This window comes from Notothenia coriiceps, unplaced genomic scaffold, assembly GCF_000735185.1.
Source record: "Notothenia coriiceps isolate Sejong01 unplaced genomic scaffold, NC01 NC01_scaffold00036549, whole genome shotgun sequence".
Lineage (NCBI taxonomy): Eukaryota > Metazoa > Chordata > Actinopteri > Perciformes > Nototheniidae > Notothenia > Notothenia coriiceps.
In genome coordinates, this window is record NW_011369250.1 from 352,213 (window position 1) to 368,453 (window position 16,241).

Consider the following 16,241-nt stretch of genomic DNA (forward strand, 5'->3'; position numbering starts at 1 on the left):
TTTCCCTTAAAGCACCACAAATTAACATTTCTACAAAATATGAAGATTTTCAAAAAGCACAATTTAAGAAATTCTGTTTTTATAGTATTTATTAACCTTTGAAATCAAGTGTGACAGTAAAAACATTAGGTCCCCTGGAATGAAACAAACTTCATGTCATTGTAAATCTCACTCGCAGCTTTTAGAACTGAAGTCTAATATTAGTTATTTTCTAAAGGGAGTTGGAGGTCTCTACTTTATCCTCCGCACTTGTTTTAATCAAAGATTTGAATAACAAGTATACACACAAGCGTACTAAGCAATATATTAAGAATATTATTGTTATCACATTATCGAGAGTGTCTCTTCTCATTCAAAAATAACACCAATTGTATTGATATTTTTTAACTCAATAATTTACATTTTAAATTGACATACAGGCCATGAGTCTGACGTTCATTATGCTGTCTGAGTCATAACAGGTGAGATTAAATACTTTTTCACAGAAGACAAATTAGTCGCCACAGCAGTAGGAAAACACATATAGAAAACAATGACACTAATTATGGATGAATTCCATGAAGCTGCTTTGATTTCAGCGTCATTGTATTGTGAATGTTGGCTTTCTGCCAAACTCACAGCCACACTCAGACAGAACAGAGCCATTGTTTGCATAACTGGTAATTCTGTGCTTGTCCTACAATGACTAGACAAGATGTCTACTGTGAGAGAATCCTATCCCCTGAAATCTGTCAGCTGCTTTTTCCCCTCTGGAAGCACGTTTGGCCGAGAAGCAGTTTATCACTTGAATCATTGAGGTACAACTTTTAGCAGCATCTTATCACAAATGGAGAAAATATAAAGACAGTGGACATAGAGTGGTAAAAAGTTTACTTTTTCTAAGAGATATGTGCATCAGTAAAGAGCCCTTTTTTGAAAGTACAGTAGTAAGAAAACTGGTGTTACACGCAGTGCTGGAGAAGAAAGGAATGCACACACGTTAAGCCTTGGCTCTTTTAATCTATGTAAAACAAACAAGGATTCTATGTTAACTTGATTTGTATTCCTTTCATACCAGAGTTTTAAACTTCACCAGTTCCCCATTCAATGTTTAGTCATTTTGTTAATCAAGAATCCATGACAAAAAAATCAAATCCAATCACGCCATCAGTTGTTGCTGGCCTGATTTAAATGTTACAAAATGTGCCCTAATCTCAATGTGCACCAGGTCTACTTTAGTCCACCATTACAGCTTCAGGTAGACACACTACATCCTGTCAGGATAAATCCTTTTATCTGCAGTTAGTCAGCAGGATGAACTCTGCCCTTCTTATCAGGGTCTAAGTCTTAACTTGGGCTGTGCAAGGGTTACAATCCCAATCACTGAAGATAACAAACCACAAAATCCTACCACTCCTGCGTTCGATTGGTATATACCCAACCTATCAAGGGGAATGAAGAGATCACATACATTTTTAAGCATGTCCAAGGCAACAGCAGGATGCGATCTCAGGCTCTCTAACAGCAGAAAGAGAAACGCATCCAGCTGAGGGATGACTGCTTCGGCCACTTCAGGACTCTCATTGAGATGCAGCTCCATTTTCTGTCTAAAGTGTCTGTCTCTTGCTTTCTGTGCCATTAACTGGATGACTTCATAAACATCTCTGGTCAGACTTGTTACTAGCGAGAGGAAATAGCATCGAGAGGCATTCAGACTCCAGCGTTCCTTGTCGATATGGCGGATAAGGCCGACATTTCTGGCCCAAAGTACATTGTCACAGATAAAGTAGAGGGCGCGGCTGGCGTTGGCCGCAGTAAGGCAGAGGCTCAGCACTCGGTCAGAGAGTTGCATGGTTCGCTTAGCAGCCTCAATGGAATTTATTGTGTTCCCCAGCCTGAACACTGACAAAGGAGGAAGAAAAAAAGCATATTAGAGCAGTAATCAATTTAATATGAAATGTCAGGTCAACATTTCATAATAAAACTCAACTATTGAGGGTAGGATTGAGTAAAGCTACGTTAAGCTGTGTTTAAACCAAACTACTGTCTTTCATCGAACTTGTCCCTCTGAGGGAAAAGGTCATGGACACTTACTCACAGTGTTTACCTACTGCATGACACCTAGTCCAGCTCAGGCTTGGCCTTGCGATTGATGCTTTTTGAGCCATTCAGAAAGCAAAATGTTTGGCAACATTAGCCTCTGACATGTTCTGTTTTTAAATAATGACACCTACATGTCTCCTTCACTCATTATTACTGAGGCAGGAGCTCTGTGGCTTCAGCTCTGATGCACAAAAGGAGATATATAGGTCAAACAGGAACAGAGAGCCTGAGAGGGACATAGTGTTTCTTGCCTGACCCTGATGAAAGGCATGATTGGCAATGCCAAAACAGAATGTAACATTTCCGAAAGCATTAAAATAATAAAATTGTCATTGCAATTTGTACTGCAAATGTGACCCTGAAACAATTCTTTAGATATCTCTAAAAATGTGTTGTATACCGTTTGTTTATGTGCTGGAAGAAGATAATTAAGGCATAGTTGTAGCTGTAAAACATTCAACAGATAAGTAGACACACAAGTATGTCAAATGTCCTTCAATGTTCAGATTGAACAACTTGTCAACTTTACAATGTGTTTTGGCAAAATTGTCAATATGTTGGCAGTTGCAGTTTGAAAACGTAATACTATTCATGCAGTTTTGATAGTGGCATAATGTATGGAGGTTTTCCTGCAGTGTTTTAAAGCAGACGTCGGCATCCCTCCCCTGAAATACCAACTACCTTCACTATAACATTATCAAAATGTTATTAAGTAACTTACAAAATAAAATATATATGTTCAGGGTAAAAGTGTACTGCTTCACATGAACCTGGGTGACTTATGGCCTCTGCTAAACAGGGAGATTACCATGTTGTGTATTCACCATGCCATTCGGGGAACATCTACAATGTCCTTTTTACTCTCACCTCTTACACCACTGATTCCAAACACAAGTGTGCCAAGGGTGAAGGTCTTAAAATTGCCCCTTAGGTTAATAATTACGAGGCAGATGTTTTTTTCTATAACAATATAAATCGTGCATGCTACTAATTTCAGTTTTTCCATCATCCTACTAACATTTAGTTTGCAGCTGAAAATACAAGATCAATCATCATACAATCATTATTCATTGTCATCGTTTAGAATGTCACATTTTGCTGACATTTCAAGTTATTTTACAATCTTCCACGAACTTTGATTGTTCAAAGTTCAAACTGTACAACCTGTTCCTGGTTTTAATGACCATGGGAACCCAGTGCTAAGAGATCGTAAACAAAAGACAGAGAGGTTCGTCTATTTTAACATCAGACGTTCAATGGTTCTTAGAAAACATTGTCTGAAATAAGCTCTGTTCATAGTTTATTCTTTTCCATTCGAATAGATAAAGTAGTATGTCCTGGAACACAGGGTGCTGTCTCAAGTGTTTTCGTAAAAAACATGAGCTTATATTATTATTGACAATAGACTGGGCTTTATGAAAGCTTGAGATAGTCCAACAACTATAGTTTATATTGGCTGCAACTCGGTCCCTGTCGTGTGGGCAGTCCACAGTTTATCACGACCTTGATACCCAAATATTTGGGTTGATAAAGAAAATCAGCAGGACAAAGAAATAGGGACTGAAATTGGATGGGAAGAAAAAGCTTTGATGATGGATGGCCTTATTTTCCTGCATTCGTGCATATAAGTCTACACAACTGGATATATAGGAAGAAATAAACTGAATTCATTGAGACAGAGTTTGGTGTATTGAAAAATGTGAGTTATAATTGCAGGTTGTGACAGAGTAAGGATGTTGTTATCGACAAATTAAAATGAATAAACAACATTATTCATTGACCATTAGTTTCTCAAACGTTTAGCAAGCAAAAGTGAAAACGTGCAGTTCTACCTTGTTTTGAATTGAACGCTACAGCATGTCTGATGTTGATGAAACTAAACTAAGGTTTCACACTGGGCTCAGGGGTCACAATCTAGTTCTGTGAATGTAAATCTCCTGCCGATTTAGTTTTTTTTGGGGGGGGGGGAGAAACAATTGGGGTTTTCGGTAATGAACAAACTGTCACTACTGTAAGCTCCTAAGAGACCCCTCCTCAGTTACAGTAACTTATACTCACGTTTTCTTCCAGCGCTCATGTTGGTTTCCAGACTTTTGAGTTTCGCCACAAGGTCCTTTCTTTCGGAGTTGTTCCGAAGTAAATACACCGACAGTGCACATGCATATTGAGTTGCCCTGAAATAAATAAAGTAGACAGTGAGAAAATAGAAATTTGACGGTCAGTCTAGACTGCACTTGTCATGTTTACAACCTCAACTAACTTTTCTGTTGATATATACAACATGGAATACTAAAGACTAGTCCACACACATTTTACACACGACTTACCTGAATATACGGTCCCTTCCTTGACTTTGGCTGGTAAACTGCACAACCGCGTCCATTGATAAATCTTAGTAGAACAGCTTGTTCTAGCTGAGTCGCACCCTCGTTCAAAGACGTAAAGCGTAAATTTCTTGCTACCGTATAATGGGAATTCTTCGTGCTCACTATAAACAACGTCGGCAACGGCGGTTCGTCTAACGTTGCCGATTTAAACTCCAGTAGGTAATGTGGATTTATAAACTTCTTCCATGTTGAGAGTAAGCTAGTTTCACGGTAGGTTTGGGCGACACTAGCAGTTGAGACAAACCTTCTTGTTTCACTACGGACAGATTAGCAAACGGACCAAAGCCGAACGGGTATGGTAGACGGACCAGAGCGTTATTGGTTACTTGGTTACCAGCAGTGTTAATTAGCTTTCATAATTATCCAAGTAGCCTATTTAAGCACATTACCCTTAACTACTGTGCTTAAGTACACTTTTCAGAGACCTGTACTACTTGAGTTATTATTCAAATGTATTGCTGATGAATACTTATACTCTTCTCCAATTATTAGGTAAATTGTGTACTTTTACTCCATAACATGTATTTATTATCTTTAGTTACTTTTCAGATTTGGATTAATTATGTTAAATATAAAGAACACTTCAATCAGACTTTAGCTACACCTGGAGTAAATTCACAAGCTACCCTGCAGTATGCAAAGTATTTAATATGATATATTATTCTGAAATGGACCAATTTGCACAATGAGTAGCCTACTTTTACTTTTGGTACTTTAAGTATATTTTGGTGCTAATACCTTTGTACTTTTACTTAAGTAACCTTTTCAATGCAGGACTTTTACTTGTAATAGAGTATTCCTACACTTTGGTACTTGTACTTTCACTTAAATACTCGATCTGAGTACTTCTCATACATCTGGTTACCATGGTTAATCTACGTTTAATGGCATCGCTGTTTGAAAGTTTACAAGATGAGGTAAAAAATGTAATAATAATATCAAGAGCAATAATAAAAACAATTAAATAATACAATTCACAATATTTATTGAGTAAAAATTAAGACTGTGACACACAATTTTGCAGTTAATATTGTGTGGTTTGGAGACAAATTAGCCTTTATTCAGTGTTAAAAACTGTGCATGCATGTTTTAAACAATAGGGGGCATTATAATAGTTTTGAAGTGGTCACATGCAAATAAATATCACATTTGCCACAAAGGTCATAGATGCACTGCACCTAATACAAACATTATATATTAATAGAATAGAATAGAACATAACAATAGAATAGAAAGCATGTATTGTCATTTTGCAGAATACTGTACATTTGCTTTTAAATGTTGCAGTAAAATATGTTCGCAACTGGGACATTTTTTTTATTTTGCACTTCAATACCTGTAACTATTGCACAAGATCCATTTGGATTTCACTCGAGAAACAAAGCCAGCATCTAGTATGTGAAAAGTAATTCAATGCTTGTTGGCCCAGGCAAAGAGGAAGCTGTGATTGTGTCTGGTGGTTCATGCTATGATGGTTCTCTGGCACTTGCAAGAGGGCAACAGGTCAAACAAGGTGGCGTTTAAGAGCCATTCTGATTGTTTGAGCCTGGATGAGATATCTTTCAGGGACTGAAGAGGCCACAGTGCTTTTCTGGGGGTGGATTCAATGTTCTCCAGTTATTGAAACATTTCTATACATAATTCATCATGTGCGTTTTTTTACGTATGATACAACAAATATTGCAATTAAAGCGTTTGTGATCTACTGTGATTGAAGGTGATAACACAAGCTTTAGACAGATTGATCTACTAATCCCCCCCAAAAAAGATGATCTCAAACTGACTTTTTAAGATTGTCTATATTTTGTATCCCACTACCACAATTTAATCAGCCAATTCAAAGGTTAATTCATTTGGGTTGTTCCACTGCCAATTAATCCCAAGCAACATGCCTCCCTAGATTAATTTCTGAATTTGACAGTAATAAGTAGCAGGGGAGATGCATAAAATCTTCATATCTCATGAATAATCTAGTATCGGAACAAAGATTAGTGACAGTGAATTGAATGAACGAGTTAGGCTGCTGGAGGCTTACAGCTGGCATGTCTAAAGGTTGGAAGATGCAAACACTAATTACCTTATCGCAGTCACTCAATTACATGGTTATCTTTCAGTTCACATATCTGGTGGGGAATTTGTAATGATAAATGAATGATGTTCAAATGTCTTTAATGTATCTTTCCTCGGCAGGCACAAAAAAATAATACACCACCAGTCATACATTGGACAAGCCCACTTTATTTGATTTATTTGTTAAACTTCTATTTGTTGCCATTTTTGTCAATTTGTGATAATTTTGAGTCACTTTGTGGTTCCATTGTGTCTTTGTGCGTATCTATGTGGTTGTTTTGCACTTCCTTCTCAGTTTTTTTTGTTTTTTGAGCTAATTTTGACTCAATTCTGTTTTTCGCTCTGACATTTCGGAAGTGAAGGTCACTGGGGTCCCAGAAGTTTTGGGCCCCTTGGCCTGGCATATATCACTGTGACTAATGCAACTTTAGCAATTTGGGTTAGCTTTATGTTGTTCAATCCATTAGCTGTCCAAGCTGGAAACCTTTCATATTTATTGTGGTTTCAAGCTGGAATCGTATCAGTTTTATAACATTAACATAAAGGTAATGGCCCCCATTAACTCTACACACATGTCCACTGCATTAGAGCAGGAGGATCACTGAAAATCTAGAACATTTGAAAAGAAACATTTAGTAAGGTACAGTGCATTTTTACTTTTTAAAACTTGACCATACTTTATAGGTCAACCAGTGGCAACTAACTTTTAGAGAAAACATTTAGGACAAAGTGAGTGTAGTCAAGTGTGAAGGTAACCATCAAGGCCAGTCAATTTAACACCTCAGATGATAACTTTGTTCACTCCCACAATCTGCGTCAGCTCCTCTCTGAATGCATGTGTTTGACAAACCAAGTCTATGTATACACAGGTAAAGACGCTAATTTGTGAGTACATGGTAGGCCTATAAGAACTGTGACTGTTTGGAAAATAACATTTTGGGAAATGCAGCATTGCAGTATTTCTTGCTGTTCCAATTGCATCCCTCTTGATTAACAATTCAGTTAAATCAACACCAACCAGTTTTACTAAATGATTAAGATTAATACCCAGCGATTATTTCCTAAACCTCAAGGTTATTTAAAAAACTTGATCCTGTTTTGAAAGTATTTCTGTCAAAAACTCTTATAACCATTTGGATGATAAAAAGGCAATTGTTTTTTAGCTTGAATGTATAATGATACGTGTGAAGCACAAACTGAAGGGGCTAGACGGGACCTTTATTGTAATCAAACATGCCCCGGAATTAAAGTGCCTCTAGCCATCATTACTCATGAGCATTCAAGATGGATGTTCATGCCTCACAAATTGAATAATAACAATAATAATTGACTAATTATTTGTCTATGTTGATGTTAAACATGGAGCTGCTGTGATGCAAGTCAAATTTCAGACTTGATCTGACTATTAAAGTATTATCGTATCGTAATAGTGGCATTACAGACAGCCTTTGAGAGAGACCTGTGTATTCATTCAATAACCGCAGTAAAGACCCGAAAGATTTCACTGTGAGATTGTTTGAAATTAACGCAGTTGTGATTTTAATGGTGAGAAATGCTTTCATAATTTTATCTGTTTTACGGTGTTGAATTGTGGATTTCCAACTAGCACAGCGGGATCTCTGTTTTAAGTTTTTTGATCAGTTATGTTTAAAATGTTATCTGTTTGTTTGGTCTTGGTCTCTTGATTGTGGAATTCCTCATTGTTCAACAAAGAAAATAATGTACTCCTCCAGGGTTGCAAGGTTGAGTCACAATGCAATATTGATGCTGCTTACAGCTTTCAACCTTGCACTATAACAAGTTAGATAAGCAGTTTTAGTGTTCAAACTCAGCCATGAAACAGGCTTTATTGATATAGCTTTAACCTTTGCAGAATAACGGACAACATTTTACATAACTGACTTATTAAATGCCTCGTATTAAATCCTAAGCAAATAAATTGTGACTGAGAGAGTAAAGGACCTCATTCTCCAGAAATGCCAAGGGCTGCTCCTGACAATACACATAATACACAATGGAAGGTGAATACTTAAATGATACATACAACATCCAGCATTATAACATTTTAGCTGGCCCACATTATGCCTTGCTGAAATGATGAGTTTTACATTTAATGATAAATCAGTTAGCTCATGTGTCAAAAAAGATCTAGACGCAAATTGAATGTTATCGGATTTCTGTGTAATATGTTATCTCTAAAATGTGAACTTCCATCTCTTTTGCTTCCATCCTACCACATGTGATTACATCATCTGTCATCTTATCAAGAAATAGGAGCACGTGTGAGGTTCAGTTGATTTGTTTGTTAAAGCTTAGTGAGGCGATCATGATCTGATGAAATACTTGAGAACAATTCTGAACTGCTAATTTATTGTCCAAGCTTTCAATAGTTTTCTCCACATCCATCTGTCCAGAAATCCACATATTAATTATAGTATTATGGACGTGTTTGAAGGTCAGACTCAATTGTGTTTTTTCAAATCCCAGGGTGCTCTTTGTAGATAAGGTCACTCTGTATTGCATTATCAGCTGGACTTATTTCCATATAAGTAAAGCCATTGTAGTGATGGTCTGGAGTAGAAACGGTGACCTTGAAATCATTTCTTATCTGGCCTTGATGAATGTTTTTTCTCATGTGCTATAGATCTTCAATTATAATTTTTTCATTTCACAGACAAATGTATCATCAATTGAAGCAAACTTCAGAGAAAGACTTTGGATGTCATTTTAAGGCTGCCTGACAATGTTCAGATTTGCCTGGTTTCCATCTCACTTCAATATTTTAAGTAATATCTACAGTCTTATAGTCAGTGAAAGTGATTTTTGATGTAGAAAAGTTGTAGATGACAAGATGACTTTCTAAACCGTATTCATTATAAGTGATGAATAACACCTCATCTATTTCAACTTAATTGTCCTATTGTTCTTGAACACAATACAGATACTGATTGCAAAGGGAGCGATATATCACATCATTTGACTTATTTTTAACTATTTTACCAAGAATAATGAAGCAATCAATTTAACATACAAAGGCTTACACAACCTTGTTTTTTAGAACCTGGTGCTAAGAAAATACACCTTTACCTCTCTGTAGTCGCAGCAAAAGCTGATATATTGTGTCGCTGCCAAATTCCTTCATATTGTTTGTTGAGTCTGTGGCTAAGTGAGTTAGTGTGCTGATCTTTGAATCAGAGGATAGCAAGTTCGAGTCCCACTGCAGTCAGCATGTCGTTGTGTCCCTGGGCAAGACACTTTACCCCAAATTGCTCCTATGGGAATTGTCCACAGTATTGAATGTATGTAAGTCGCTTTGGATAGAAGCGTCTAACAAGTGACATGTACTGTAATGAGTCAGTTTTATTCCTACGCACAACTCTTTATTTTAAAGTGATACTGCAGTAAGGTTATTTTAAAGGTTGTTTGCTATTGTCTGGGAATGGCAAGACAATCCCGTTTGGGTACTTTCCTGAGAATGTTATAAAAAACGTATATTACAATCTGTCTGCATGGTCCACAGTCTTGTTTTTAACCCGAGTACCATTACAGTTTTTTATTCTGTTCTTTCAAAACACAATGCATTTCAGTCGTGTCAACGTGTTTTGTATGTGTGTTGTACTTTTTGTAACACCACAGACATTAAGCCTCGTCTTGAGTTCTTGAGTTTTATATAGACACAGAAAATTGCAGCTCAAAGAAGCCCACTGTCATACATTACTCATAACAAGTACTCTGTCATTTCTTCCATCCAACAACCAATCCTTATTTATTTCTGTATTCTACAAAGAGGAATTGAACAAAAGCTTTAATAGAATCCAGATTGGACCATAAAAGCATTAACGTTAGCCAACATGAAAGTATTTTCTTTAACAAGGCAGGTGAGTATTAAAAGTACATTTTGTGAAAGAAATGTTGACATTGGAAAAAGCTAAAAAGCTCATTAAGATAAAAAGGAAAAGCTAATTCCAAAAAACAATCCAACTCTTTTGAGATAATTTTCATGCCCAATTATAAAAGTTGCTTTTGGGGTTTAAGCACATTATCAAAAGGTTTATGAACAAAAGTAACTTAAAATCTCAGTAGACGTAGCTATATGTTTTACATTTGACACTCTCTTTAGTTAGGGGATTTATGTTAATTGTGCTTTCAATCATGGAGGTATAAGATATGTAGCATTTGTTTACATTGTTACGTGGGCACACCAAGTGACTCATATTAATTAGCATATGTTCATGTGGGAGGTCAAGTTGATTAATGTGCAAGAACAGAAATATAGATATATATAAAACGATCGATAGACCAGACCAGACCACAAATTGCCCACATACCCACACCCAAACACCACAATGCATTAACAGGCAAGTCTTTACAGGCATGTCAGCTACACTATTTGGCCAAATAGGAAAAAAATAGTTGGAGAACATTTTTAAAAGTGTCAGAGATGGGAGCAGATCTGATAAAGTGTGGGAGGCAATTACATAATCGGGGTTTACAACCTCAAACACCCAATGTCACTCAAACTTCTGCCTCAACAGCTGCAATGCACAGCTAAGAGTTCTCTTTCAAGGACCAGAAGGGTTGAGTGTAGGAGTTCAGCAATGTAAGAAGGAGACAGCCCATTTAAAGCCTCTTAAACAAGCAACAGAAAATAAAGTAGATACTAAGCAAAGAGTTTAGTGAATGTGAGGGCGTACTGGGCTGATTCGCTCTGTTATTAGCAAATATCCATCTGCAGCTTTCTGTATGTTTTTGGCCAAATTGTGCAACGTTTTAGTCTTGTAATTCTTGAGACAGAGAAAGGGAGAGAGAGATTTGTCAATGGCTCTAAGTACTACTTTGGAGTGGTTCTTATGGTAACAACTTCAATATCACTAACACCACTGCCTTAGTGTTGTCATGCACTTTCTACATGCTTTGTTTGACAAATTAACACAAAAACATAATTGTGACAAAGTGCCACAGGAAGAGGCTGCAGGTACATAAAAACGGACATCGATGGCACTCTAAAGAAGCCATTCGCACCCCCATAAAGAAAGCTCTGTGAGGCTTTGTGTGGGGTTAATGATGTCTTCCACCACACCTGGAGTGCTGACGTACAAGAACTGATCCAAGAGCAATGACACCAGACTGCTATATTTAGAATTTGTTATATATTAGACTATTATCTACACTGAACTACGTATATTTCATGTTACACTCAATTACTTAAACGTATACAGTTTATATCATACTATACTATACTATACTAATATGAACAATAATTGCTGTTTTATTTTGTAAAATACTATATAATATTGCTACAGTTACTCCTACACACTTATTGTATGTACTGCTTATTATGCATTATATTAAGATCATGAATTTTATCTATTGACTTTTACATTCTTCCATGCTTCTTTGTGCTTCTGCTGCAGCTGAATTTCCCAGGATCAGGAAAGGCTCGTCTTGTCTTATCTCATCTTTATTTATGGATTACAAATGGAGCAAATTAAAACAGCTTTTATCAAGGGATGCTCAGGAGCATGACATTGAACCCCAAACCACTCCTGATGTGCAGCCTGGCAGCCCCTGCCATTAGTGTAGGAATGTGTCTGTTGTAAAGTGCATGCTCGATAAACTAGAAAAACACTGTATAAATTCCATTTAAAATCGTTCACCAATTTACAAAAGCGTCTTTGACAGTTCCATTTTTTATTATTGAGATAGAGATTTATTTTCAAGAGAAGCCTGAGAATAAGACACATTCATAGACAATGAAGCTTTAAAATTGCTCAGGGCCATGAAGCAAAACCTGAGGATTAGCTACACATTTGAGTGAATAACCATGTCCTTCAAACCCCAATCCCAATCTTCATAGATATTTGTTGGGTTAAAGAATTTAAATTGCTACAACTATACCATATTCAATAAAGCTGTAAGACTTGTACGTTGTGTTTTTTAAGGAAGGATAACACATTTTGGTTTTCAATATATTTCAGCGGGCAATGACTCTTTGCAATACAGCATGTCGTTTCAAATATCTGACATATAAGCCTCGAGACCACAGTGGATATTTCTTTATTGAGTCGCAGGGGAAAACAACTAGGAGCTGCTGCAGGAGTTTATTGACTAAGACAAGTGGCTTTTAGCTCTTCCATTATACTTCACACTTCTATGTTTTCCTAAACCTTATGTCCGTCTGTCGTTATCATATATATGGCAACACAAGAGGAGCCTCCAATATGTGAGCTGTCAATCTTTATGCCATGACATTACTCAACTGGTGGGAGAAACGTGCCCAGAATAAGAACATCTGGCTTAAAGGCAGAGAGGCAATCAAAACAAAGACAATGATTATTTCTTGACAGTTTCAAATCAATAGTTGGATTTTGCAACTGCTTTATAAGTAACCTCAACTGATAACTCTGGGACAAAAGCTTGAATAGTGTTTCCAGATAAACACTTCAATGAAGAACAATGTGGTGCGTGCAATGTTGTGAGTGATATTTGTATTGTACTTACTTTACTGAGGTTTCAATTCTTATTACAAAAACAGGTTTAAATAATTGTTTTATTTCTAAGGTAGGTGAAATAGAGCTGCTCAACTACATAGTTTGACAGCTTCATATATGCAGCATAAACATGTACTGTAAAGCACCTATTCAACAATCAAGAGCATTTGAATTACAGTAAAAGAAGATTATGTTTAATGACAAACCATTGAATCTAATGTGTAGCTTAATTATTACAGGGACCAAAATCTTTATTCAGAAATGGCACCTTATTATGAGATATTGTAAAGTCAAACAGAGCCTAAGGCTTTAATAAATATAAAATAAAAAACAGATTACAAGTAGTCGAATATTAATAGATATGGATACATAGAATAACAAAATATCTCAACTTTATTCCGAATTTAAATCATAAACGCTACAAATATGTTTCATTTAAAGAGAAACCACCAATTAGTAGGATAGACAACAGGTGTAATAATCGCAGGCAGTCCTGTCTCCTCTGGCAAGCTGGGTGTAATCACCCTAATTACAGAGCCCAGTGCTGCATCCTCAAAAAGGGTTTAAATAGTAGCTGTGTGCGATCCTAGTAGACGGAAGCGTGTAGACGGGAGGCTTTTCTACCGAGTCAGGACAGGCAGTCGGTAAGATCACATCCATCATGCTGTGGCGGCGCTGCGCAGCATTGTTTGTGTGGTTTCAATGTGGTGCGTTAATTGTGCGGCACATTCAGAGCTTAGACGCGCTGTTTATTTAACTTAGAAAGAAGCTTTCTTGTTTCAGAAATAAGTAATGTCTTATAAAGATTTCATTTGTTTAGTCGAAGCATTAATAGTGAAGTCTTATTTTACTCATTGAATACCTCTGTTAAAGGAGGACATAATAGTTTCTTGTTTAAAAATAATAATTAATTTGATTTGTCAACATTTCCAGAAAAAAGTCANTACTTTCAAGTACATTCAGAACATTGGAAACCCTGACTATTAGAAAACATCTCTCTGTTGCTTCAGAGGCCATAACAGACTTTGTTGATTTACCAACAGTTGATTTAAAAAATCTAATCAATTTCAGTCCAACTCTCTCAATAACCTTGGCCAAAACAATAAACAGTTCAACATAAAGTGCCAGTTGCACCAACAACATAATAAATAGTTCAACATAAAGTGTACTGTACCATTTAAAATAAAATAAAAAAGTAGCCAGTGATTGACCTCAATCCCTCCTATTCTTCCAATATCCTGATGAAAAATAAAATCTCTCTGTTGCATAGGCCACTGTTTGATCAACGCGAATTGGGTGTGGGTCCTTGTACTCCGAGTCGGGCTAACGTCCACGCTAGCTTCCACGCTAGCTGTATATGTTTTGCATTGAGGTGATACTTGAGGCTTGATGTGCTGCGGTGATATGCGAATTCCTTTTTGCATAATTTGCAAACAACCGTGCTCTTATTGACGCTTCCATCCGTCCGTTTTTTAAAACAAAATGTCCCATCCACGGGGCCAACCAAAGCGGTCTCATCAGCTTCTTCGTTCATGTTTGACTATTGTTCACTGTGGTTTGNGCACTTCACATCCTCCAAACGCAGCACTGTGATCTCCTCCGCAGTTACAACATTTAACCTTTGCATCCTTTTCACATTTTCCATACTCATGTTTTCCTCCGCATCTCGCACACCTTAGCTGTCCTTTACACTGCTGCGCTGTGTGCCCCATTCGTTGACATGCGTAGCACCTGAGAGGTTTGGGAATCCCTAATAATGAAGTTCAAATATCCATATATTTCATTTAAAGACAAACCACCAATTAATATAGACAACAGGTGTAATGATCGCAGGCAGTCCTGCCTCCTCTGGCAAGCTGGGTGTAATCACCCTAATTACAGAGCCCAGTGCTGCATCCTCAAAAAGGGTTTAAATCTCTGTGTGCGATCCTAGTAGACGGAAGCGTGTAGACGGGAGGCTTTTCTACCGAGTCAGGACAGGCAACCGGTAAGATCACATCGATCATGCTGTGAGAGCTCCGCAGAGCCGCTGGTGAATGTTCTGTTAAATTGTTTGCGTGTATGCACGTGTCTTGTTAGAGCGCGAGCGGCGCTGCGCAGCATTGTTTGTGTGGTTTCAATGTGGTGCTTTAATTGTGCGGCACATTCAGAGCTTAGACGCACTGTTTATTTAGCTTAGAAAGAAGATTTCTTGTTTCAGAAATAAGTAATGTCTTATAAAGATTTCATTTGTTTAGTCGAAGCATTAATAGTGAAGTCTTATTTTATTCATTGAATACCTCTGTTAAAGGAGGACATAATAGTTTCTTGTTTAAAAATAATAATTAATTTGATTTGTCAACATTTCCAGAAAAAAGTCAAGTAAAAAGAATCTGCTTTATTTACATATTTACAAATTCTAAAATGTCTTCTTTTGTTTTCTGTGTTTGCTGTGTCACTGGAGTGAAATCTTGTTCCCAAAGTCCGGTAGACGCCTCATCCCTTTCAAGTGGGGAATAGGGGGTTTCAAATACCACTCATCGTGAACTGATGACAATTATTTTCTAAACAGAAGATTGAAGCATTCCTAAGTCCTTCCTGAAAGCTTGCAATGACTCGCTTTAAGGACTAATTTCTTAATTGGTGTCACATTACTGCACTCTCTCTCTAATTATTATTTCTTGCCTGTCACACTGGCTTAGCCTCTTTTATTAATTAATTTATTATTCTGTCTTTATCTTCAAAATAACAAATGGATGTACTGTACACAAGTTATTAATAGATGATGCTATATCATGCACTTATACTTGAACTCTAGATTTGTATTACTGCTTCAAAGTCTTTGAATAAGAGAAGGACATGAGATGTAATGTTGAAAAGAGTGAAGTAGTTAATGTGTTATTTGTTCACGTATGCCGATCAACAAGGACCTGGTGAAAAAAATATTCTTTCCACGAAGCAGTAATGGATAAAAAACATTCTATCACACTAGACTTAATAATAGTTGGAATTAACTCTTTGAACAGTTTGAAGGGTTATTTGCCGACAGGGCACAAGATGTGCTCTTCGATGCATCAAACAATCTCCCCAGATACATCCAGATCGTGTGTGTTTAGGTCTCGCAGAGACCGACTGCACTCTGGCATTCACCACCGAGTCTTGCATTTGAATTTATCTATAGGGAAAATGTATCTTCTCCCAAATGAACAAATGAAAATCTAAGATTGAAAAC

At 36.9% G+C, this 16,241-nt stretch overlaps 1 protein-coding gene across 1 annotated transcript; it reads right to left on the reverse strand.

Moving 5' to 3' along the window:
• Nucleotides 1–82: 82 nt before the first annotated feature.
• pex11a (peroxisomal biogenesis factor 11 alpha) lies at nucleotides 83–4,803 on the reverse strand. Its single transcript, XM_010792754.1, has 3 exons — nucleotides 4,410–4,803; nucleotides 4,141–4,256; nucleotides 83–1,881 (listed from the first exon to the last, which is right to left on the reverse strand). Exons 1-3 carry the CDS (start codon nucleotides 4,463–4,465, stop codon nucleotides 1,313–1,315), a joined length of 741 nt encoding a protein of 246 aa, XP_010791056.1. The 5' UTR covers nucleotides 4,466–4,803; the 3' UTR covers nucleotides 83–1,312.
• Between the last annotated feature and the right edge of the window lie 11,438 nt (nucleotides 4,804–16,241).